This window comes from Narcine bancroftii, chromosome 2 (genome assembly GCF_036971445.1).
Source record: "Narcine bancroftii isolate sNarBan1 chromosome 2, sNarBan1.hap1, whole genome shotgun sequence".
In the NCBI taxonomy this organism is placed as follows: domain Eukaryota; kingdom Metazoa; phylum Chordata; class Chondrichthyes; order Torpediniformes; family Narcinidae; genus Narcine; species Narcine bancroftii.
Genome location: NC_091470.1, coordinates 98903871 through 98927265, shown reverse-complemented (window position 1 = coordinate 98927265; position 23395 = coordinate 98903871). Strand labels below are relative to the sequence as shown.

At 50.1% G+C, this 23395-nt stretch overlaps 1 protein-coding gene across 3 annotated transcripts in view; it reads right to left on the bottom strand.

Moving 5' to 3' along the window:
* LOC138753980 (inositol polyphosphate-5-phosphatase A-like) overlaps positions 1 to 20379 on the bottom strand; it is a 48800-nt gene extending 28421 nt beyond the window's left edge. For 2 of the 3 annotated variants that reach the window (XM_069917650.1, XM_069917649.1), the window contains exons 1-6: positions 20154 to 20379; positions 9281 to 9322; positions 8230 to 8330; positions 5402 to 5489; positions 1377 to 1440; positions 467 to 570 (exon numbers count right to left, since the gene is read on the bottom strand). In XM_069917650.1, the coding sequence (XP_069773751.1) occupies positions 467 to 570; positions 1377 to 1440; positions 5402 to 5489; positions 8230 to 8330; positions 9281 to 9322; positions 20154 to 20201 (447 nt within the window). In that variant the 5' untranslated portion in view covers positions 20202 to 20379. The remainder of the gene's footprint in view (positions 1 to 466; positions 571 to 1376; positions 1441 to 5401; positions 5490 to 8229; positions 8331 to 9280; positions 9323 to 20153) is intronic. The other variant, XM_069917651.1, reaches the window with a different exon arrangement.
* Between the last annotated feature and the right edge of the window lie 3016 nt (positions 20380 to 23395).

Below are 23395 nucleotides of genomic sequence, written 5' to 3'. Positions count from 1 at the left end.
CAGGCCCGAAACATCGGTTCTGTATCTTTGCTGGATATAGGACACTGTTTGACCTCCTGAGTTTCTCCAGCATTTAATATTTCTTTTACTTCAAGCACGATGTCTGCAGTATCGTGTGATTCACTCCTGCTGGTGGGTGTGTGATGTATACACACTGTATGCTTGGCGGCACGGTCAGCATGGCAGTCAGCGCAACATTATTGCAGCAGCAGCGATCGGGACTGGGGTTCGAATCCCACGCTGTCTGAAAGGAGTTGGTACGTTCTCCCCATGTCTGTGTGGGTTTTCCCCGGGGGGGCTCCAGTTTTCTCCCACCGTTCAAAACATATCAGGGGTTGAAGGTCAATTGGGTGTAATCGGGCGGCACTGACTTGTGGGCAGAAAGGCCCAGTTACCGTGCTGCATGTCTAAATTTTTAGGAATAAGAATATGCCTCAGTGAATTATAACAACAAGCCTCTCCTTACCTCAGGCCAGAAATCCTGTGGGAATCTTTCCTTCTCAATCATGCTGTTTTTTTCCAGATGTGTGCTATGGATTTCCTTCCCCATCACCTTCTTGAACTCGTGGACTGATGGGAGCAAAGGATGGTCAGGCTTGGCTGGATGAACTGAACAACACTGTTCTTCTACCCACAGGCTGGCCACACCTGCAGCTCGGAGCAGGGAGGGTCTCTGTGGCCAACCATTTTGATTTTGCGCCCCACTCCCACACTGCAATACATGTCCATGGCCTCATGTAATGTCAAACCAAGGCCACCTGTAAATTGGGGGAGCAACACCAAATTTTCCATCTGGACCCTCTCTAACCAGATGGGATTTAACGATGACTTCTCCAGTTTCTGCTGGACCACTCCCCGCTCTCCCTTTCTTCTCCCTCTGCCTTCTTTCCTCCACCCCCTTCCCTCTCCATTCGCAGAGCTACCTCCCCTTTCCCCGTTTTCTGGTGTGCCCTCCCTCCTTTACCCACTTATTACCTCCTGCCTGTGGGCCTGTGCTCCTCTCCCCACCCCTCCCCCCGTCATTTTGTTCGGGCGTCTGCCTACATTTTGCTCATATCTTGATGAAGGGCTCAAGCTCGAAACGTCAGTTATGGCATCTTTATCTTTCCTATAAAAGTCCTGCTGAGTTTATTTCAATCAAGGCATCTGCAGGCATTTGTGTTTTACGAGGGTCTCAGACACATGTAAGACGCTAGGACAGGTCTTAGAGCTGTGGAGTTGACCCTACGGCACACCAAGCCCATACTGACCCATTCACCCCATGTCATACTCCCCACATTCTCAGCAACTCCTCCACTCAGCCGCCCACCAAGGCCAATGGACAGCTGGGATCAGAGGGCGAGAGGGGAGGGCAGAGTCTGTCAAAATGTCAGTACCTTTAAAATCGAACTGGTGAATCATTTGAGCTGACTCGTGTAGAAAGTACATACTGCCCAGCGCCTGGAGGTGGAAGGAGAGATGAGGGATTACAAGGATTGACACATCGTGAATGGACACAGGCCGGGCCCCTCGACTCTTTCTTTGCTACATTGACCTCGTCAACTTTATTCACTTTGCTGCCAACTTCTACCCCATCCTCAAATTCATTTGGTCCATCTCCCCTTTCCTCATCTCTCTGCCTTGGGAGACAAGCTTTCTACTGACCAAGTCCCACAACTACCTTGACTACACTGCTTCACACCCAGTCCCCTGCAAGGATTCTATACCTTCCTCCATCTGCTCCAAGATGAGGTCTTCCAGTCCACATTACACCTTCCTTCCAAAAGCATGGCTTCCCCTCCATCAACAATCAACTCAGCCCTCACCCGTATCAGTGACAGGGATCTCCCAGTGGCCAACCACTGCACCCCCACTCCCGGGCCGGCATGTCTGTCCTTGGCCTCGTGAACTGTCAAACCCAGACCACCTGTAAATTGGAGGAGCAACACCTTACTTTCTACCTGGGCCCTCTCCAACCAGTTTCTGTTAGACCACCTCCCGTTCTCCCTCTCTTCCCCATTCCCTGTCATCTTTCCCTTCCCCCTCCAATTCAGTCATCCCCCCTCCTCCTGTTTGCTGGTGTGCCCTCTATCCACCTCCTGCCTGTGGGACTGCGCTCCACTGCCTGCAACTCCCCCCACCATTTTGTTTGGGCGCCTGCCCACATTTTGCTCATACCTTGATAAAGGGCTCAGACCCGAAACATTGGTTATGGATCTTCACACAGAGTACACTGTTTGCCCTGTAGCATCGTGCTTTCACATTGTGAACAGCGTTGTTTCAGGGCAAAGTTCTGCAGGGAAGCACCGCGCCCTGGTAATCACTGTCCGTGCTGCGGACCTTCGGCTGCTCCGGCCACACCTCATTCTCCACGCACTGACCGAGTGGTCCTGGCCGGATCTCCCTGCACTGCGGGGAAGGAGAAACTGGCTGGGTGTTTGGCCGGGCGATGTCCCAGAGCCAGCTCATCCCAGTGACCCACAGCACCGGATGAACCCCAGCGGCAGTCAAGAGACACGGCTCTGGGAGGGGAGCGGGGGTGGCAGGAAGGCTGAGCAGACGATCTCACCCCAACTTGGGCAGTGAAGCTCATCCAGGAGAAACTGGACGGCTGGCCACTGAGGGACAAGAGGCACGATAGCAGCTGTAGGCTGCGTCTCGAGCATGACAGCAGGTCGGGAGGTGGTTGGGGGAGGGTTTCATTGAATCAAGGAAAGGTGCAATCAGTGTCTAGTCACTGATTTACCCGAGGCTTAAATTTCTTGGTGTATTGAATCTCATATCATCACCACTCCCCTCCCCACATGCCAAGCTCTTGATGGGAAGATGGTGAGAGAGACTCTCACGAACTCCCTTCGAAGAGATTTTGCCCTCTTATTCCCACCTTTTTATTCATGTGCCTGTCTGTGTTTCTCTCATGAGAGTGAAACAGAATCAGGATCTGAATTTCTTGTCATGAACAAGTCACAAGGTTTCTGTGGCATCATTGCATGTGCAAACAACGAATTTTGTGACTTGTTCAAGACGATAAAGGCCTGAAAATAAACACGAAAGTCTGCAAATGCCGTGACTGTAGTAAAAATACACAAAAATTCTGGAGGAAACTCGGCCGGTCCTCGCAGTGTCCGTAGGTACACATACATGACCGAGGTGTCGGGCCCAGAACCTTCCTTCAAGGAACAAGCAAAGAACAGGATGGGGTCAAAATAAAGATTGAAGTCTGGCCGGGGGGAGTGGTCCAGATCAACGGAGGGTGTTAATTGGATAAGAGGGGGAAGGGAGAATTGATTTTGGCTCTGAGAAAGGAGACAGGTGAGGGGGGAATGTAGGGAGGGAGAGAGAGAAGGGGTGGGGGAAGAGTTTAACGGAAGCCAGAGAAGTCGTTGCTAATGCCATGCGGTTGGAGGGGGCTCTGACGGAAGATGAGGGGTTGTTCCTCCAATGTGTGGGTGCTCTCTGTCTGGCGGTACATAAGACCACGGACAGACGCGTCAGCAAGGGAATGGGACAGGGAATTGAATTGGGTGGCCACTGGGTTGATGAGGAACTGAAATGGGACGAAGGGCTCACTCAGGCCTGAAACGTGGGCTATGCCACCTCTGCCTGCTGTGACCTGCAGTTTCTGCAGCAACTTTTTGTATTTACTACATTCACAGCGTTCTGCACGGACTTTCTCGTTTCACCAGGCGGAGGTACAGGGACTGTAGCTCCCTGCTGACTCCTGGTGGCAGATAATTGTAAACACAAGCTTTCCCATAACGAGAGAGGGATGAAGTAAAAACACAGTAAATACCGGAGGAACTCGGCTGGTCTCGCTGCATCCACAGGAGGTAAAGATATATTACTGACAGTTCGGATCTCGGAGACTATGGCTGGAGCCTTCACTGTCACAGTGACAGGACATCTGAGAAACTCCCTCCAAACCCTACCCATGATAGAAATGCAAGACCTGTTCCCCCTCTCCACATGTACTCTGAACTGTGGGAGATGTTTCAAGGTTCTGTCCCACATCCCCATTTCCATTCTGCCCCACTGGGTCTGCATTCACTCCTTTCAGTCCTGCACCAGTCACAAGATACAAGAGTAGGTCAGCCTATCGAATCCGCTCTGCCATCCTATCCAGAGCTGATCCATCCTCCCACTCAGCCCCCACTCCCTGGCTTTCTCTCCGAAACCCTTGATGCCCTGACTAACCAAATACATGTCAATCTCTGCCTTAAATACACCCAACGACCTCACTTCCACAGATGCCTGTGACAAGAAGTTCCACAGACTCACCATCTTCTGGCTAAAGAAACTTGTGCATCTCTGTTTTAAATTGGCACTCTTTTATCCTGAAGTTATACCTCTTGTCATAGACTCCCCAACTATGGGAAGCATCCTTGCTACATCTATTCTGTTCAGCATTTGAAATGTCTCCATGAAGATCCCCCCTCATGCACCTCATATGCTAATCCTTTAATTCCTGGTATCATTCCAGTAAATCTTTTCTGAACCCTCTCCAATGCCAGCACAGCGTTTCTCAAATAAGGTGTCCAAAACTGTACACAGTACCCCAAGTGAGGTCTCACCCATGTGCTTTAGAGTCTCAACATTACATCCCTGCCCTTGTACGCTGTCCCTCTAGAAATGAACGCCGACACTGCATTCGCCTTCTTCACCACTGACTCAACCTGGAGGATAACCTTTAGGGCATCCTGCACGAGGACTCCCAGGTCCCTTTCCACCTCCGAATTTTGGATTTTCTCCCCATCTAAATCACAACCTGCCCGTCTATTCCTTCAACCAAAGTGCGCGACCATTCACTTTCCTTCTGCAACCCCTTTGCCTGTTCTCCTAATCTACCCAAGCCTCTCTGGGGCCTTTTTGTGTCCTCAGCAACACCTATCATCTGCAAATTTAAACAAAAAGCTGTCCATTCCATAATCCAAATCATTTATATGCATCGTAAAAAGCGGCCCCAACACTGACCCCTGTGGAACGCCACTAGTAACCAGTAGCCAACTAGAGTAGGGCCCCTTTATTCCTACTCTCTATTTCCTGCTGACCAGCCAATGGTCTCCCCTTCCTGTCATTCCATGGCCTCTCATCTTGTTTAGCAGCCTCATGTGCAGAACCATGATAAAGTCCAAATTCACAACATCCATTACATCTCCCCTATTTATTCTTCTTGTGATCGCTTCAAAAAATTGCAGGAGGTTTGTCAGGGATGATTTTCCTTTTAGGAAACCATGCTGACTTGGGCAGTTAACCCTTTCAGCCCTGTTCCAGTCTCCAGTCCCCATCCCGGGGGAATTACATTTGGCATCCCAGCTTCAGTTGGTGATAAGTTATCCCTTGGATCACCAGCCAAGCTGCAGAAAGAGCTCATCCACCGATGGGAATGGCTGGCCGGTAAATGTGAAGTCGTCTCTCAACTCACCGTGAACTGGTCGTGAGCGGTGAAATCCTCGTCAAGGTACACACGCACTCTGCTGTACTGCCGCATCTCCTTGCTCGAGAGAATCCCCCTGTGGGGAGACGATGAAAGGGAATGTTACAGCAAGGTCCTCAGTTGCAGCTCGAGGCCATTCGGCCCAGCGAGCCTATGGGCAAAAGCAATCTTCAGGAGGGTCGCAGAGAGGCGAGCAGCTTCGCTGTGGGGGAGAACTGATGTGGGGCTGAAATCCTTCATTAAGAATGATCGTGGGAAGGAGAGACGGTCAGTGCAAGGAGGAGAAGGTGCGAGACCAGGGCCTGCAGGGGATTGGTGAACCAGGGAGGGACGGAGAGATGGTGAGGGGTGGAATTGGGAGGCAGAGGGCAGGTGAATCACAGGTGGTTTCAGAACTTAGTTCCCCAATTTGATTTGGGGAATGGGTGGGGTGGGTCGACGAAACTTGAAAAGAAAATGCTGGAAATGTTCAACGGGCTGGGTGGCGAAGAGAGAAAAACATTTCATCTTTTTATGGAGATGAGATCTGCCATGATCTCACTGAATGGCACAGCAGGCTCAATGGACCAGATGGCCTACTTTCTGTTCCTATTTCTTACGCCGACCTGCATCAGCCCTACTCCTTAATCCACTGAGCTTGATGTCCACTTTCAATTTCATTGTCAGAGAACATACACAACCCTGAGATCATTTATCCTATGGGCGAAGCAGAATTACTACTTATTGGTCGTGTAAAAGAAAAAATTTACATAACGTACACACGTAAACAAAGAACTGTAAACAGATAACGAATGTATACAAACCAACTGTGCAATAGAGAGAATTTTAAAAAAAGCAAGAATCCTTAAATGATTCTGTTAACTGCCTGACCAGCATCTCATTCATCTACGCAACCATGTCTATATCGCCATCTTTTGCAGGCATCCCCAGATTAATCTCCCCAGCCACAATCGCCACCTTCCTTAATTGGCCCTCTGCTTTCCAGAGTCATCTCTTGCTCTGGGGTATTCCATATCCCTTGAGTGGAAAGCCCTGCATAAGGTAGTGGACACAGCCCAGGACATCACAGGTAGAACCCTCCCCACCCACTGAGTCCATCTACAGGGAACGCTGCCATCAGAGAGGACAAAGATCCACACCTCCCAGCGCATGCTCTGTTCTCACTGCTGCCATCAGGAAATAGATGTAGGTGCCTCAAGACTTGCCCCACCAGGTTCAGGAACAGCTGCTACCCCTCCACCATCAGACTCCTCAACAACAAACTCAAGCAGGGATCCATTTAAGGACTCTTACTTTTGCACTTTATTGATTTTTCTTTCCCTATGTATTCCACAGATTGGACGATAGAGGTATTAAGAGGAATAGATTGAATGGACAGCCAGTGCCTCCTTCCCAGGTGCACCAGTGCTCCATACAAGAAAGCATGGCTTCAAGGTACAGGCAGGAAGTTCAAGGACGATATTAGAACAGTGGGTGCATGGAATGCACAACCTGGGTCAGTGGTGGAGGCAGGTACATTAGTGAAATTCAAGACCCTACTAGACAAGCAGATGGAGGAATTTAAAGTGAAATCAAAAGGCCAGCACAACATTGTGGGCCAAAGTGCCTGTCCTGTCCTGTTCTCTCTATTAGTTTACATGTGTGCATTGTCAGTTTTTTTTTTGCACTGCCAATAAGTGGTAATTCTGCCTCACTCGTGTCAAGGAATCTCAGGGTTGTGTGTGATGTCAGGAATGCACTCTGACAATAAACCTGAATCTCTCCAAAAGTTTGGCCTTTTACCTGCCCCGGCCTGTTGGAGTCCATCAGCCACTCCCCATTGCTTAATGGGCCATTCGAAATCTTTTATGTTCAACAGACGTTGATCTGCTCTTGTGCCATTGCCCACAACCCAACTCCTCAGCCGAAATGTCCAATGGGGGATTCAGCAGCGGTGGGGGCAGGGAACTAGAGAAATGGAATGGTAACCAGTGCTGGGGTCCCGGTGTGAATGGTCCACTCACTTTACACCTACGACTGTGAGGCTCGGTTCAACAATAACATCAACTAAAAATTTGCCAACGATACCACGGCGGTGGGTTGTATAAAGGAAGGGGATGAATCCCCATACAGGAGAGAGATTGAAAACTTGGCTGAATGGTGCATCAACAAAAACCTCGCACTCAATGTCACTAAAAAGGATTGTTGATTTCAGGAAGGGGAAACCAGAGGTGTACGATCCAGTGATCATTGGGGGAAATCAGAGGTGGAGAGGGTGAGCAAATTTAAGTTCTCGGGAGTCACTATCGGAGGATCTTTCCTGGACCCAAATCACTAATGGCATCATGAAGAATGCACGTCAGCACATCTACTTCCTCAGGAGTTTGCAGAGCTTTGCTATGACACCAAAAAACCTATCAAATTTCTACAGAGGTGTGGTGGAAAGTGTGATGACCAGTTGCGTCACGGTCTGGTATGGGGACATCAGTACCTCTGAGTGTAAAGCCCTGCAAAACGTAATGGTCAGGACATCACAGGCTAAACCCTCCCCTCCATCGAGATCATCTACAGGGAGCGCTGCCATCGGAGAGCAGCAACCATCATCAGGATGTCCTCTGACAATAAATCTCAATGGGGTGCATCTCAACATGACCACAACAAATCTGGTGGCTTCCACACTCACATACGACACACAGAAGGGATTGGGGGCTAGGGGTCACAGTTTCACCACAGCTGAGGTCAGCCCTCTGCCGCCATTCTTTTGTTCACCACTACCATTCTACACGTGAGCATCAATGAAAGCAGCCGCCACAAACTATGGTCACAATCGGTCTCACTGTACAAAGGAGTCCACATGCGCCATTCCGGTCTCATAGTCTTTCCCCCCAATCTCTTGGCAATGAACGGCGATGAGTTGAGGTCGGTACTTGGCCACGGCCTATGCAGAGACAAAGGGCATACAGTCAGGGCAGGCATTTTCTGGCACCCAGCAAAGAGCACCCCCACTTGCTTCAAACCGTTGCAAAAGGGAGAGGGCAGAGGTTTGAAGCGATTTTGTCCTTCCTTTTGACTGACCAGGTGGAAGTTCCTTCTGAAGGCTGAGGCGAGACAAGGTGATGCAGGGGTCCCACAGAGGAGGCCTGCAGACCCCAAGCTCCAGGGCAAAAAAAAACACTCAGCGGGTTGAGCGACAGAAAAAGAATGGTCGACATTACAGGTTGGATCCTTCATCCCAAACCATTGACCATTCTTTTCCGGGGGTGAATCAGAGATGCTGCAGTTTGTAGTTAATACTCAATTCAAGTTCAAATCCCGCACAGTGTGTAAGGAGCTTGTACCCTCTCCCTGTGTCCACGTGGGCTCTGGTTTCCTCCCACCCTTTAAAATGTACCAGGGTTGTAGATTATGGGCTGAAAGGGCCTGTTACTGGGCTGTCTGTCTAAACCAGTGGTTTTCAACCTTTCTCTTTCCACTCACAGACCACCTTAAACAATTCCTTATGCCATAAATACTCTGTAATTACTTAAGGTGGGATGTGGGTGGGATGGTTGAGAACCATTGCTCTTGACCCAATTATCACTGAAATATTTTGCTGGAGAAAAATTGTCATTGCCCATTCCCTTTGGAATTATGAAACTGTACACATAACGAGTCAATGAGGGACAATTAAGACAGTGATTTTCAAACTTTTTCTTTCCACTCACATCCCACCTTAAGCAATCCCTTACTAATCACGGATGACACAGGGATTACTTAAAGTGGGATGTGAGTGGAAAGAAAAATTTGAAAACCAGCAGGTTAAATTAAAGAAAGAACAACAAGGGGTGAGAGCGACCTGCGAGAGCTCAAATTTCACCCAAGCTGCCCGATACCGTTTGGAGTCCTCACCTGATAAAATTCCTGCAACCAGATCATTTGCAAGCCTTCCAACTGTGACAAAAAGGAGACATGAAATTAAAAACAACACGATTTCTGCATTTACTTCCACATGTGTGAGCTCTCTGCGCCTCTCACCCCTCCCTGTGTCACTTCCAACCCTCATCCTGCCCAGAACCGCACCCCATCCCCACCCCCGGCCAGTCTTGGCTATGAGGTCGGAACATTTGCTCCTCCTCAGACCCCTCCCTCTGTGCAGCTAACTCTGCGCAAGCTCTCTGTGGCACTCACAGAGCGACCCCTGGCATCAAGCAAGACTCCTTCCTCAGGGGGAGGGGTAGAGAACGAATGTTGTGCACAAGCTGAAGCACATCACAATGCTGACCAAGGCTCTGCTCTCATGACAAGGAACCTGGAGGCACAAACAGATGCAGAGACCACCTGAGGCCTTGCTGGGTGCCTTGTAGTGCAGGGGTTGTCCTGGTTTGGAGTGTAGTATAGGGACTAAGGGTAGTCAGCACTGGCTTCAACACATGAATGGAACTCATCACTGTCGACAACAGCCTTCAGCCAAGTAAAAGGGGTTTTATTAAACACAATGTAAATAGTGCCTTTTAGTTCTCCCAGGGAATGAAGGATTCAGTGCTCGGCTCGGACTACACGAGCTCAGGCGAGAGGACTCTCACCACTATGCAAACACATGGAACACAGGCGACTGAGGGAACTCTGCTGCTCAGGAATCATCTTTTGCAGGCAGTCCCCCTCTCGCTCTGGGCACCTCCAGAACCTTGTGCCTTTTCTTTTCACATAAAGTTGTGTCTTCCAGCACAGATTCTGCCCTTCTAGTCCATGTGGTCTATCTGCAGTCTGGGCATTGCTCAAGCCACAGGCGAACAAACTGCACGAAACCATGCCTCACAGCCGCAGTGCACCCAGGAGTTGGGCATGGGTCAAATGGCCTGCAATCCACCTGGATCCTGGAAACAATTCAAGTCTACGCTGCCTGCGAGCCCCCCATCTTACTGTGTAAGGAATGCTGGGAACACTCAGCAGGTCAGGCGGCTCCTGTGGGGAGGTAAAGCTGAGAGCTCCCTCTAGTTTTTATCTCAGGGTTCCAGCAGCTGTGTTCCAATCCTCCTGTGGATGACAAGGGAGTCCGCCTTCTGTGGGGGGGGAAAAGCTAACCCCTAGATCTAGCCCTCATCAACAGCCAATCTCAAAAGGGCCCTACGTGCCAGAGCGCATAGAATACTACAGCACAGATCAAGGTTTTCGGGCCTCGATGTTGTGCTGACCTACATATTCCTACCAAAAAAATACTAAATCCTCCCTACCTCATAACCCTTTTCTTTCATCCACATGCCTGTCTAAGAATCTCTTAAAAGGCCCTATTGTTTCAGCTTTCACCACCACCCCTGGCAATGCATTCCTGGAACCCACAACTCCCTGTGTAAAAAAACCTTACCCCTCACATCTCCCCTAAACTTTCCTCCCTTCTCTTTGTACAGACATCCTCTGGTGTTTGCTACTCCCACCCTGGGAAAAAGGCACTGGCTGTCCACCTTATCTATGCCTTTCAGAATTCTGTAGACCTCTATTAAGTCTCCTCTCATCCTTCTTCGCTCTAAGGGGAAAAGCCCAAGCTCTGCTAACCTTGCCTCGTAAGACTTATTTTCCAATCCTGGCAACTTCCTGGCGAATCTCTTCTGCACCCTCTCCATAGCTTCCACTTCCTTCCTATAATGAGGTGACCAGAACTGAACACAATACTCCAAGTGTGGTCTCACCAGAGATTTGCAACATGACCTCTCATCTCTTGAACTCAATCCCCCATTAATGAAATCCAGCATCCCTTGGCCTTCTCATCTATCCTATCAACCTGCGCGGCGACCTTAAGGGATGTATGGATTTGGACCTCAAGGTCCTTCTGTTTCTCTACACTGTTAAACATCCAATCATTAACCCTGTATTCAACCTTCAGGTTTGACCTTCCACAGTTAAGTAAAAGCCTCGTTTTCACTTCATAATATAAAATTTTAATTTTTTTTTATGTAGGAGAGAAATACAAAATAAACCAACATGACTGCTTCACAGGGAAAGAGGGCCCATAAACTTTGAGCAGACACCAAGCTGGGGGGGGGGGGGGGGTGCATAATCGATAAAAGGTTGAGAATGGCTGTTCTACAAGATTATGAGAGGTTTAGATAAGATGGACCTTTTCCCCTAGGGCTACAGTACAAAGGGCATCTGTACAAGGTGAGGGGGGGGGGGTGAAGTTTAGGGGAGAGATGAGGGGGCTTGGAGTGTATTGCTAGGGGTGGTGGTGGTGGAGGCTGGTACAACAGGGACATTTAAAACACTCAGACAAGGAAGAATAACAGAGTGGAGGTAGGGAATGTTTAGATTGTTGAGTAGGTTTCTATTGGGTCGGCACAACATTGTGGGCCAGAAGGCCTATACTATGCTAGAATATTCCCATCTCCACTGCCCCCTGCTCTCGGGTTAGTCCTTTCTTCGCCACCACTAGGCCGTTGCTGGCATGGAATTTGTTTACAAGACACTGTCTGAATGAGGTCGGTGAAGGTTGGCTGGCAGCATGGTTGACGCAGCGGTTTGTACAATGCTTTTACAGTGCCAGAAGTCAGGTCTGGACCAGGATTCGAATCCTGCGCTGTCTGTAAGGAGTCTGTATGTTCTCTCCGTGTCTGTGTGGGTTTCCTCCCACCCTTCAACAACATACCGGGGTGGAGATTAAGGCGGTGTAAATTGAGCAGCACGGACTCGTGGGGCTGAATTGGCCCTGTAACCGTGTTGCATGTCTGATTTAATTTTAGGTAGAATTTCCTTTGTACAACTAGGCACAATTAAGGAAGAACCGCTCGAGGGAGAGGATACAATATTGCTGCAGCTTTTTCTCTCCAAGTACTAGCACCCACAAGCGTCTTCCCTGACTAGGGTGCACAGCACCCAAGAGGTCGGCATCCTATCGAATGCCTCGCCTCTACCCAGTGGAGTGCAAAAGGAACATCCTACAGAGGTGATCCTGAAAACGACTGGGGCGGTGATTCCCCTAGGAAGAGCACACAGTGCAGACTCCAAGACCACCAGTGATAATTAACCACGTCGGTAGCTGAAGCTGTGGAATTTGTGGCTGTTTTTAAAGGATATTTTCTACTGCATTTCATTAAATCCGGTCACTGGCACTACTACGTGAATCGCGCTGCCCTAGGATGTTGCCTGGACTTCAGGAACAGAGTTACAGGGAAAGGTTAAACAGGTTCAGTCTTTATTCTCTAGTGTGTAAAATGAGGGAAAATTCGATAGAGGTATGAGGGGTACAGACAGAGAAAGTATAGGCAGGTTTTTCCCCTCACTGAGGGTAGGTGAGATACAAAACAGAGGACATGGATTAAGAGTGAAGGGGAAAAGTTTAGGGGGAACTTCTTCACACAGAGAGTGGTGGGAATGTGGAACGAGTTGCCAGTTGAAGTGGCAAATGCGGGCTCAGTTTTCATCTTTAATAAGAGTTTGGAAGGGTCCCTGGATGGGGGGAGGAATGGAGGGCTATGGACTGGGTGCAGGTCAGTAGTTTGGCAGACTAGAAGGGCCAGCTTTCTGTGCTGTAATGTTCTATGGTAAAATACATTACTCAATTCAGAGGTTACAGATTAAAAGGAAGCCTTGAGGTTGGAGATAGTTTACCAACGCCACTCAGAGGAAAGGGCACTGGGGATGACGCTGCCTTCCTTTCCACGAAACCGTTTCTGTGCAAGAGCTTGAGAATGAACTCGTCTGTGGTCCCTGAGTCAGAAGATTATGGCTCACATTCCAGAAGGCCACCGTACAGGGATTATGTTAAACCAAAGCTGGCAAGCAGGAAGTTATCAGCCGGTTCTCTGCATCGTGAGTGGCTGATGCACGATCCACAGCATAAAATTTTGGGATATCACTAGTCACGAATGGTCACACTGAAGCATGAATGGTCCCCTGGATATTCCTGTTTCCACCCACCCTTCAAACAAAAATGTACCAGGGTTCTAGGTCAATTGGGGAGCACAGGCTTGCGGGCCCAAAGGGCCTGTTACCGTGCTGTATGTCTAAATTTCAAGCTCTGGCCCATTTGGAAGGGTAAAGGATACATCTTTCTCACAGCTATACCTGTTTTTGGAAACTCAGGAAGGAACAAGGTTGACTTGGTGCAAACATCTGTGGGATTCTCTACGCCAGGAGGCAGTGGATACTGCCTCATTAAATGTGTTAAGGCACAGATTGGTAGATCTTTGAATTTACAGGAATTAAAGGGTTGCATTCTGGCACTCCCAACGATCGTCAAAAAAAATCATGTTGAGAAAGGGCAGTGGGATCGGTGTGGGGACTGACGGGAGAAGGCGGGCCAGTGGAATCAGTAAACCCTTTCAAAATACTGTGTAAAATGGGGTTAACCGGGCAAATTGCCTGGTTAGTGCTCCAGTTACGCAGCAGTTAGGAAAGGTCTGACTCAGGGAACTCTGTTGGAATCCAACTGGGTCCCTGACCTACCTGAGGTAGTCAGGAAACCCAGATAACTAGGTCGCATCCACAGACGATTTGAATAGGAAAATGGCCGACTCGCTTATTCTGGTGACGTCGGCGCTTGCGTGCATCATGCGTCACCAGGCAGCCAGCACTACTTCCGGTAAGTAGGTGAAGCGTCATTGCTGGGTCGATTCCCCTGCGATTTAAAAGGTGTGTCCAGCACCCGAGTCCCAGGAGGGCGACCCAGGGGCTGCAATTTAAGAGGCTGGTGTGGGGACCGACACAGTGCAGTGGGGAGAGAGCAGAGCAGTGGGATCAGTTTGGGGATCGACAAGGGTATGATGGGAGAGAGCGGGGCAGTGGGATCGGTGTGGGGACCAACAATGGGCTGTGGGGAGAAAGCGGGTCAGTGGAATCAGTGTGGGAACCGACATGAGGCTGTGGGGTGAGTGCAGGGGAGTGGAATCAGTGTGGGTACCGACACGGGGCTGTTGGGAGTCACTGAAAAATAAAAGTTCAGTACAGATTCGGACTATTGTAACTTCAAAAAATCTAAGTCGGGGACTATCTTCACAAAACTGATATGAAGAATCCTAAACTGGACTGATGAGGATTTGAGGGCAAATAGGATTAACATCGGGAATCAGAGCAGCTCGAGAACTCTGGCAACCTGATCTCTGGTCCTTTCCCTCACTCTGGATCAGAAGGGGACCAGCTCGGTCTGGAATAGTCCACTCCATCCAACAGGGTGGGAGACTGGCCAAGACACAGGGCACTCACTCTGGGACCCACCCTGCCCGCCTGACAGGGTTGCAATGTAGGAACAGATTCAATCTCTGGGCAGCACAGTGGCGCAGAGGGTAGGGCCTTTGCTCGCATCCCAAGGGATCTGGTTCAAGTCCTGTCTGCGTGGAGGTCCGCGCAGTTTCCCCGGGTGCTCCAGTTTCATGCCACCTCCCCAAGACGTGTGAGTCAGTGGGGAAAGTGCCCACTGTAAATTGCCCCATGTGTGTAGGGGAGAGCTGATGGGGAAATGGAAGCAGAATTTGTATGAATATGTCATTAAATTTGTTGTTTTGCGGCAACATCTCAGTGCAAACATTTATATAAACCACTTTACAAAGTAAATAACAGTGCAAGAAAAGTCAAAGTGAAGGCAGAGGCTGTGGTTCAGAATCTGATGGCAGCAGGTAAGAAGCTGTCCTTGTTCCACTGAGTGCTTGTCTTCGGGTTCCTGTACCTTTTCCACGATGGTAGCAGAGTGAAGAGGGCATGGCCTGGGTGGTGGGGGTCTTTGAGGATCAAAGCTTTTTTAAGACACCGCCTTTCGTAGATGTCCTCGATGGAGTGAAGTCTGGTGCCTGTAATGTTGCCGGCTGGAGTTTTTTCCTGTCCTAAGAGTTGGTGCCTCCATACCAAGCAGTGATGCAACCAGCCAGAATGCTCTCCTGTAGAAGTTTCTGAGAGTCCTCGGTGATGTACCGAATCTCCTCAGATTCCTCTCAAAGTATAGCTGCTGGCGAGGTATTCAATGGATCAATTATTGATTAATGCAAATGGGAGCTGGATGGTCAGCATGGACCGAATGGCCTGTCTCCCTGAAACAGTCAGCAGGCCCAGCAGAATCTGTGGAGAGAAAAATACTCAATGCATCAGGTCCCAGACTGGAAACCTTCACCGATTCTCTGCCCAGGTTGTTACGTGGCCCACTGAGCGTTTCCAACTTCTGCCTTTAGTTCAAATTTCCAATACCTGAAAGTTTTCATTTTTTATTAATGAAGAAAAACCTCAAACAGATGCAAATTTTCCTTCTCGCATCCAAGGTTGGCAATGATCGCAATGATTGGTTCACCACAGATCAGCCAATAAGCCCATGAGCGGGGTGAGAGGTTCCTGTTGACCAAGGCCCACTCCTATTGCTGGAATGAATCGTGTATGTACAAAGGAGTGGTGCGTTTTGCGCAACGCCAGGGTTTGAATCCCGAACTGTCTGTAAGGAGTTTGTATGCTCCCTCCGTGTCTGCGTAGGTTTCCTTCGACTGTTCAAAAACATATGGGGTTTGTAGGTTTATTTGGTGTAACTGGGTGGCACAGGCTTGTGGGCTGGAAGCCTAGATTTAAAACTCGTCGCAGCAATTCACTCCAATCCTGAGGCATCTGACAGCTTTATCCAAGCAGGGAAGAATTTTATTTCCCTGCCCCCAGTGGTGAATTCAATTCTAATTTGAATGATGTGCCCACTCAAAATGGACCGCACGGAAATGATCCAGTACAGTGCAGCAAAACGCTGAGCTGGGCTGACATTGGAAGAATCACAGGGCAAAATCTAAACCAGGCTAAATGTTTGACACCCCCCCCTCCCACCCAAAATGCAGGCCAAGGCATCAACAGCCCCCTGGAGAGGACTTCAGACCACCTCCTCAACCTCTGCAGACCACCCACCCACCATGACCGCCCATCCCCACTTCCCTTCCCATCACGGAGGAGGGAAGCCACGAAAGGCTCAGGCTGGCGCAGCGCCGCTGCCTCACTACCCCAGAGACCCAGGCTCAGTTCTGGCCTGCGCGGAGTTTGCCTGTCTTCCCCATGGCTGCCTTGAGGCACATTCCCAAACCCAAGGCCACACGGATGAAAGAAATCTAGAGCAGCCATTCCCAACCTTTTGTTTGGCTCTGGCCCCCCTACCCCCCCGAGGAGGACTCTATTCAAAGTTTATGGGCCCCTTTCCCTGTGAAGCAGCTAAGCGGGTTTCTTCCATACTTCTCTTCTACCAACTACTTTAAAAAACATTTCTGTTACGCAAGATGAAAACAAGGGCTTTTCAGAAATGTGCTGAAGTCCCCAGGGCCCCGTTGAGAATAGCTGGCTTTGAGGAAGATTAAGTAAAATTAAATGCTGCTCTGGTGTCAGTTTGGAAAAACCAGCAGAAGAATCAGTGAAGGAGAGATTGATTAGCTGCCATCACGAATGGGACTCGCAATTCTGCCGGCACACAAAGGGATTTCCTTCTGTCACTTTCAGCTCTGTTCTGTCCCAGTCGACTCCTCTAATAATGCAGGAGCTTCCACTGCCTTAATTTTACACCCTTCCCTTGGATTGCCAGCCAGCCAAGGGTGAAAAAAAATTGCCAGCCTCTGGAAAGTGTCCATGCATTATTGTTCCACATCCTTGGAACCACTCAATAAATCTTTAGTGGAGCGCATCACAAATCACCGCGTTAGGAAGGACAGGCCACGGGATCTCAGTCACGTCTTCATTGAAGGAGCGGCAGTGGAGGGGGCTAGTACATTCAAGTTCTGTACAAAGTGAGAGTGGGAAAAATTAGAGGACACATTAGAGGTACATTTTTCTTTGTATAGAAACACACAGGGTTGTGGGCACCTGGAACGCTCGCCCATCCATCCATCCAAGCTCCCATCGCCCTGATCAGAGCTCCTGAAGCCCTGACAATGGATCCACGCCCCAGCTGGCCACCGGTGCTCCCGATGCCCCGGCCTCAGGCTCTCTCCTAGGTCCAGGCTGCCTGTCCGAGCTCTGGATGCCCCCATTGCCGACTCACCTCCTGGTCCCGGCCATCCAAGCCAATGACACATTGAATCATGGTCAAAAGTGGTGCCCATGTAAAAGTCGACTCCCACCCCCAAAATTTGGTCCAAAAAATTCGATGTACATGAGTATATTCCTTCCACGATAAAAAATTGAAACGCTTCCCTATCTCATAACCTTCTATTTTTCTTTTATCCACAGGCTGGTTTAACAGAATACTACTTTTGACCATGGTTAGTACCTCCATTGTTCAAGGCTTGGATGGCTGGGACCAGGTGGTGAGTCTGCGATTGGGATGTCAGGAGCTCAGATGGGCAGCCAGGGCCTAGGAGAGTGTCTGTGGCCAGAGCATCAGGAGCTTGGATGGATGGGTGGCAGGGGTGATGATCCGTGGTGGGGTGTTGGGAGCTCTTGTGGACGGGCGGTTAGGGCGAGGATCTGCGGTCGGGCCATCTGGAGCTTGGATGAAGGGGGCAGTCGGGGCAAGGGTCCACAGCTGAGGCATCGGGAGCTCTGGTGGGTGGGCAGTCAGGGCATTGGGAGCTTGGATGGGCGGGCAGGTGGGGCGGGGATCCACAATTGGGCATTGGGTGCTCAGATGGGGGGGGGAAACAGATGGGGCCAAAAAAGGGGGGTCGACTATTATTTAGTATTGATGATAACATATATACATGCATGCACACACACACACACACACACACACACACACACACACACACACACACACACAGTAGGTCAGCACAACATTGGGGGCTGAAGGGCCTGTGCTGGGAAGAAGGCACGACCTTCTCAAGTGACCTCAGATACTTATCGAACTTCTTCAGAGGAACTGTGGTAAGGAAACTGACTGGTTGCATCACAGCTTGGTTTGATAATTGAAGAGCCCAGGATTGCAGAAGGCTGCAAACCTTGCCATCATCGGCACAGACCTCCTGTCCATCAAAAACATCCATGCAAACACTGCCTCAAGAAGGCAGCCAACAACATGAAGGACACAGAAACGCTGGAGGAACTCAGCTGGTCTCGCAACGTCCATGGGAGGTAAAGATATGTTTACTGACGTTTCGGGCCTGAGCCCTTCTTCAAGATATAATCAAAAACCAGGCAGGCGTCTCAAATAAAGACAAGAGATGAAGGAGGAAGAATGAGAGGGGAAGGATTCGAGACCAACGACCAACATCATAAAGGACCCCCATCACCCTTGTCACAACCTCTTCTCATTGCTACCTACAGACAGAAGGTACAGAAGCCTGAAGTCCAACAATTTAAGTTCAAGAACAATTTATTTTATTTTCCAAATGGCTCTTGAACCTCCCTTTACTACCTAACTCTAACTACCAAGACCACAAAAAGATCTGTTTGAACATTGGACATTACCGTTTTACCATAGAATATCACAGCACAGAAACAGGCCCTTCTAGTCTGCATCAAACCATTCTACTGACCTGCACCCAGTCCATACCCCTCCCATCCATGTACCTGCCCAAATTTCTCTTAAATGTTAAACCACTTCAGCCGGCAGCTCATTCCACACTCCCACCACTCTGTGTGTGAAGAAGTTCCCCCTAATCTTTCCCCCTTTATCTCATCTACCCTCAGCGGAAAAGCCAACATAATGTGTCCATACCCTCATAATTTTGGATACCTCTATCAAATCTGCCCTCGTTCTTCTACGCTCCAGGGAATAAACTCCTAACTTGTTTAACCTTCCTTGTAACTAAGTTCCTAAGGTCCCAACAACATCCCAGTAAATCTTCTCTGCATGCTTTCAATCTTATTGATCTCTTTCCTGTAGGTAGGTGACCAAAACTGCACACAATACTCCAAATTTGGCCTCACCAATGTCTGGTACAACTTTACTATAAAATCCTGACTCCTTACTCAATATTTTAAGGAAGCCTTTTTTTAAATCAACTGCAACTGTGAATATTTATAAAGGTTGATCAAATCTTTTCCTGCCTTGGCATACTCTGGTAATATATGCTGTGGTTCACCTTTCACCTTGTGTGGCTGCAGCAAGTAAGATTGTTCATTGTACTGATGTACAGGACCACATACTCTTATATCGGACTAAGTTGGAGCTGTTCAGTTGTGGGAGCCACACTCACCGTAAATGGAGAGGGATTCCCATCCCAGCCCCACCAGCTAGGGAGTGGTCCAACATCTGGTCTGCCCACACGGAGAGGGGCAGCACTCGGGTGGGTGAGGATGGGGTTGGGGAAAAACTCCAGGGGAGAGGGGAGAGGGAAAACTTGGGTGGGGGGGAAGGAGGACTCCCGGGAGGGGGAGAATTCAGGGGAGGAAGGGAGACACTCCGAGAGGGAGGGGAGAAAGAGGACTCTTGAGGCCTGGGAGGGGGGAAAAGAGGGTCGGGGGGGGGGAAAGAGGGTCGGGGGGGGGGGAAAGAGGGTCGGGGGGGAGGGGAAAGAGGGTCGGGGGGGAGGGGAAAGAGGGTCGGGAAGGGGTGTGGAAGACCCAGGGGGAGGGGGGGAGAAGTGGGGATGGGGAGGTAAGATTCTGGGGGGAGGGGGGATGGGTGGGGGGAAAAGGAGACTCTGGGGGGAGAGGACCCGGGGGGGGGGAGGAAGGAGGATGGGTGGGGGAGGAAGGAAGGAGGAGGTGAGGGTTTAGGAGGATAGGGGGTTAAGGAGGACCTGGGGAAGGGTTAAGGAGGACCGGGTGGGGGTTAAGGAGGACCGGGTGGGGGTTAAGGAGAACCGGGTGGGGGTTAAGGAGGACCGGGTGGGGGTTAAGGAGGACCGGGGGGAGGGAAGACTCCGGGGGAGGGGGAGCGGTCATCCTTCCACACCGAGCCACTACTCACATGGTCGAAGAGCGAGCCCATGTTGGCGGTCAGCAGCAGCACGTCCATCCGGCCTCCCTGACCGGCGAGGCGGGATCCGCTCCGCGACTCGCAACCACCCCCTCTCCCGGACCGACCCTCCTCCCCTCCCCCTCCTCCTTTCCCCGGCCCGGCCCGGCCCGGCTCAGCCCCCGCCGGTCCAGTGCCCGCGGTCTCTCCGCGCTGTTTTCCGCCTTCACTCTGCGGGCGGCTCCTCCCCGGGACGTAACTTCACCCCCTCACACTTCCTGCCCGTCACAGATGGCCCGGCCCCTCACTCCCCCCCTCAACCACCCCCTCCACTCCCCTCAACACCCCCTCCCACCTCCCTAAACACCTCCTCCCTAAACACAAACACCCCTCCCCCAACAACCCTCTCCCACCTCCCTCAACATCCCCCCCACCTCCCTCAACATCCCCCAACACCCCCTCCCACCTCCCTCAACATCCCCCAACACCCCCTCCCACCTCCCTCAACATCCCCCAACACCCCCTCCCACCTCCCTCAACATCCCCCAACACCCCCTAAAACCCCTCAAACGTCCCCTCCAACCTTCCTCAACATTCCCTCCCATCTCCCTCAACACTACCCTACACACTCCTCAACACCCCCTCCCTTCCTCACAACCTCCTACTCCCCTATCCCTCTACCCCTACCCTGCTCACCTCCTGCATGGTCAAACCCTGCCACTCTCCCACCTGAACTACATTATTGGGTCATTAGGTGGGTCATGTACAGAAACACAGATATCCCATGTAACATAATTCCACACTTGTTGCAAACTGCTTCACTTGCTTCATATCTTAAAGGGATCTTTCTTTGGCTTGGCTTCGCGGACGAAGATTTATGGAGGGGGTAAAAAGTCCACGTCAGCTGCAGACTCGTTTGTGGCTGACAAGTCCGATGCGGGACAGGCAGACACGATTGCAGCGGTTGCAGGGGAAAATTGGTTGGTTGGGGATGGGAGTTGGGTTTTTCCTCCTTTGCCTTTTGTCAGTGAGGTAGGCTCTGCGGTCTTCTTCAAAGGAGGTTGCTGCCCGCCAAACTGTGAGGCGCCAAGATGCACGGTTTGAGGCGATATCAGCCCACTGGCGGTGGTCAATGTGGCAGGCACCAAGAGATTTCTTTAGGCAGTCCTTGTACCTTTTCTTTGGTGCACCTCTGTCACGGTGGCCAGTGGAGAGCTCGCCATATAACACGATCTTGGGAAGGCGATGGTCCTCCATTCTGGAGACGTGACCCATCCAGCGCAGCTGGATCTTCAGCAGCGTGGACTCGATGCTGTCGACCTCTGCCATCTCGAGTACTTCGACGTTAGGGATGTAAGCGCTCCAATGGATGTTGAGGATGGAGCGGAGACAACGCTGGTGGAAGCGTTCTAGGAGCCGTAGGTGGTGCCGGTAGAGGACCCATGATTCGGAGCCGAACAGGAGTGTGGGTATGACAACGGCTCTGTATACGCTTATCTTTGTGAGGTTTTCAGTTGGTTCGACACCGTGAGCAGGAAAGGGCTTTGGCAAATACTAGAGCGCATCGGATGTCCCCCAAAGTTCCTCAACATGATTATCCAACTGCACGAAAACCAACAAGGTCGGGTCAGATACAGCAATGAGCTCTCTGAACCCTTCTCCATTAACAATGGCGTGAAGCAAGGCTGTGTTCTGGCACCAACCCTCTTTTCAATCTTCTTCAGCATGATGCTGAACCAAGCCATGAAAGACCCCAACAATGAAGACGCTGTTTACATCCGGTACCACACAGATGGCAGTCTCTTCAATCTGAGGCGCCTGCAAGCTCACACCAAGACACAAGAGAAACTTGTCCGTGAACTACTCTTTGCAGACGATGCCGCTTTAGTTGCCCATTCAGAGCCAGCTCTTCAGCGCTTGACGTCCTGCTTTGCGGAAACTGCCAAAATGTTTGGCCTGGAAGTCAGCCTGAAGAAAACTGAGGTCCTCCATCAGCCAGCTCCCCACCATGATTACCAGCCCCCCCACATCTCCATCGGGCACACAAAACTCAAAACGGTCAACCAGTTTACCTATCTCGGCTGCACCATTTCATCAGATGCAAGGATCGACAATGAGATAGACAACAGACTCGCCATGGCAAATAGCGCCTTTGGAAGACTACACAAAAGAGTCTTAAAGGGATAGGCACTACGGATTTACATGAAAAACACACAGTAAACGCTGGAGGAAGTCAGCCCGCCTCGCAGCGTCCATAGGAGGTAAAGATATATTAACGACATTTCAGGCCTGAGCCCTTCTTCAAGGCATGTTAATTGGATATAATAAGAGGAGAGGTGAGAATTGATTTTGCCTCTGTGAAAGGAGACAGAGGGAAAAGGAAAGAGAGAGAGAGAGACAGGATGAGAGGAAAGGAGACCGGGGGAGGGGGGTAAGAGGATGGGGGTGGGCTTTAACAGAAACTATTTGATGTTAATGCCATCCGGTTGGAGGGTGCCCAGACGGAAGATGAGGTGTTGTTCCTCCAGTTTGTGGGTGCTCTCAGTCTGACAGTGCATGAGACCACGGACAAACATGTCAGCAAAGGGAATTGAAATGGGCGGCCACTGGGAGATCCACGCGATTGTGGCGGACAGAGCCGAGGTGCTCGACAAAGTCATCTCCCAGTCTCTCCGATGTAGAGGAAGGGCCCAGGCCCGAAACATCTAATAAATGTTTACCTCCTATGGACACTGCATCTTGGCTCTGCTTCTCCAGCGGCTCTGAGTATTTTTACTACAATCACTCACTCAGCATCTCTGTTTATCCGGTTTTCTGGACTATTGGATGTTATTCTGAGGAACATCACCTGAATACACACTTTTACAGTGAACTGGTAGGTTGAAAGAGGTCAGAGCAATGAAGGTCTCTTTATTATAAACCATAAACCAGCCAATTGCAATAGAGTGTTTTGTATTCACTAGGGTCAATATTCAACACAATATACAAATCCACAACAGACCTCATTGAGGGGAAAAAAATTGATTTTCAATGTTCTATCCAACAGCTTTTTAAAAAAAATTACACTTTTTTTCAGGACAGGATGTCCTAAATTAAGTTTAAAATGAACATCAGAGTTGTTTGAGGATCAACTACAATTTTATTCCATAATCTCACCGTGTTTGTTGACCCATAACACTGTCTTTCAATCTGATGTTATTCCAATTCTTTTCTGAAATTCAATAACCATTGTCTGTGCCCAACCCCAAGATTGT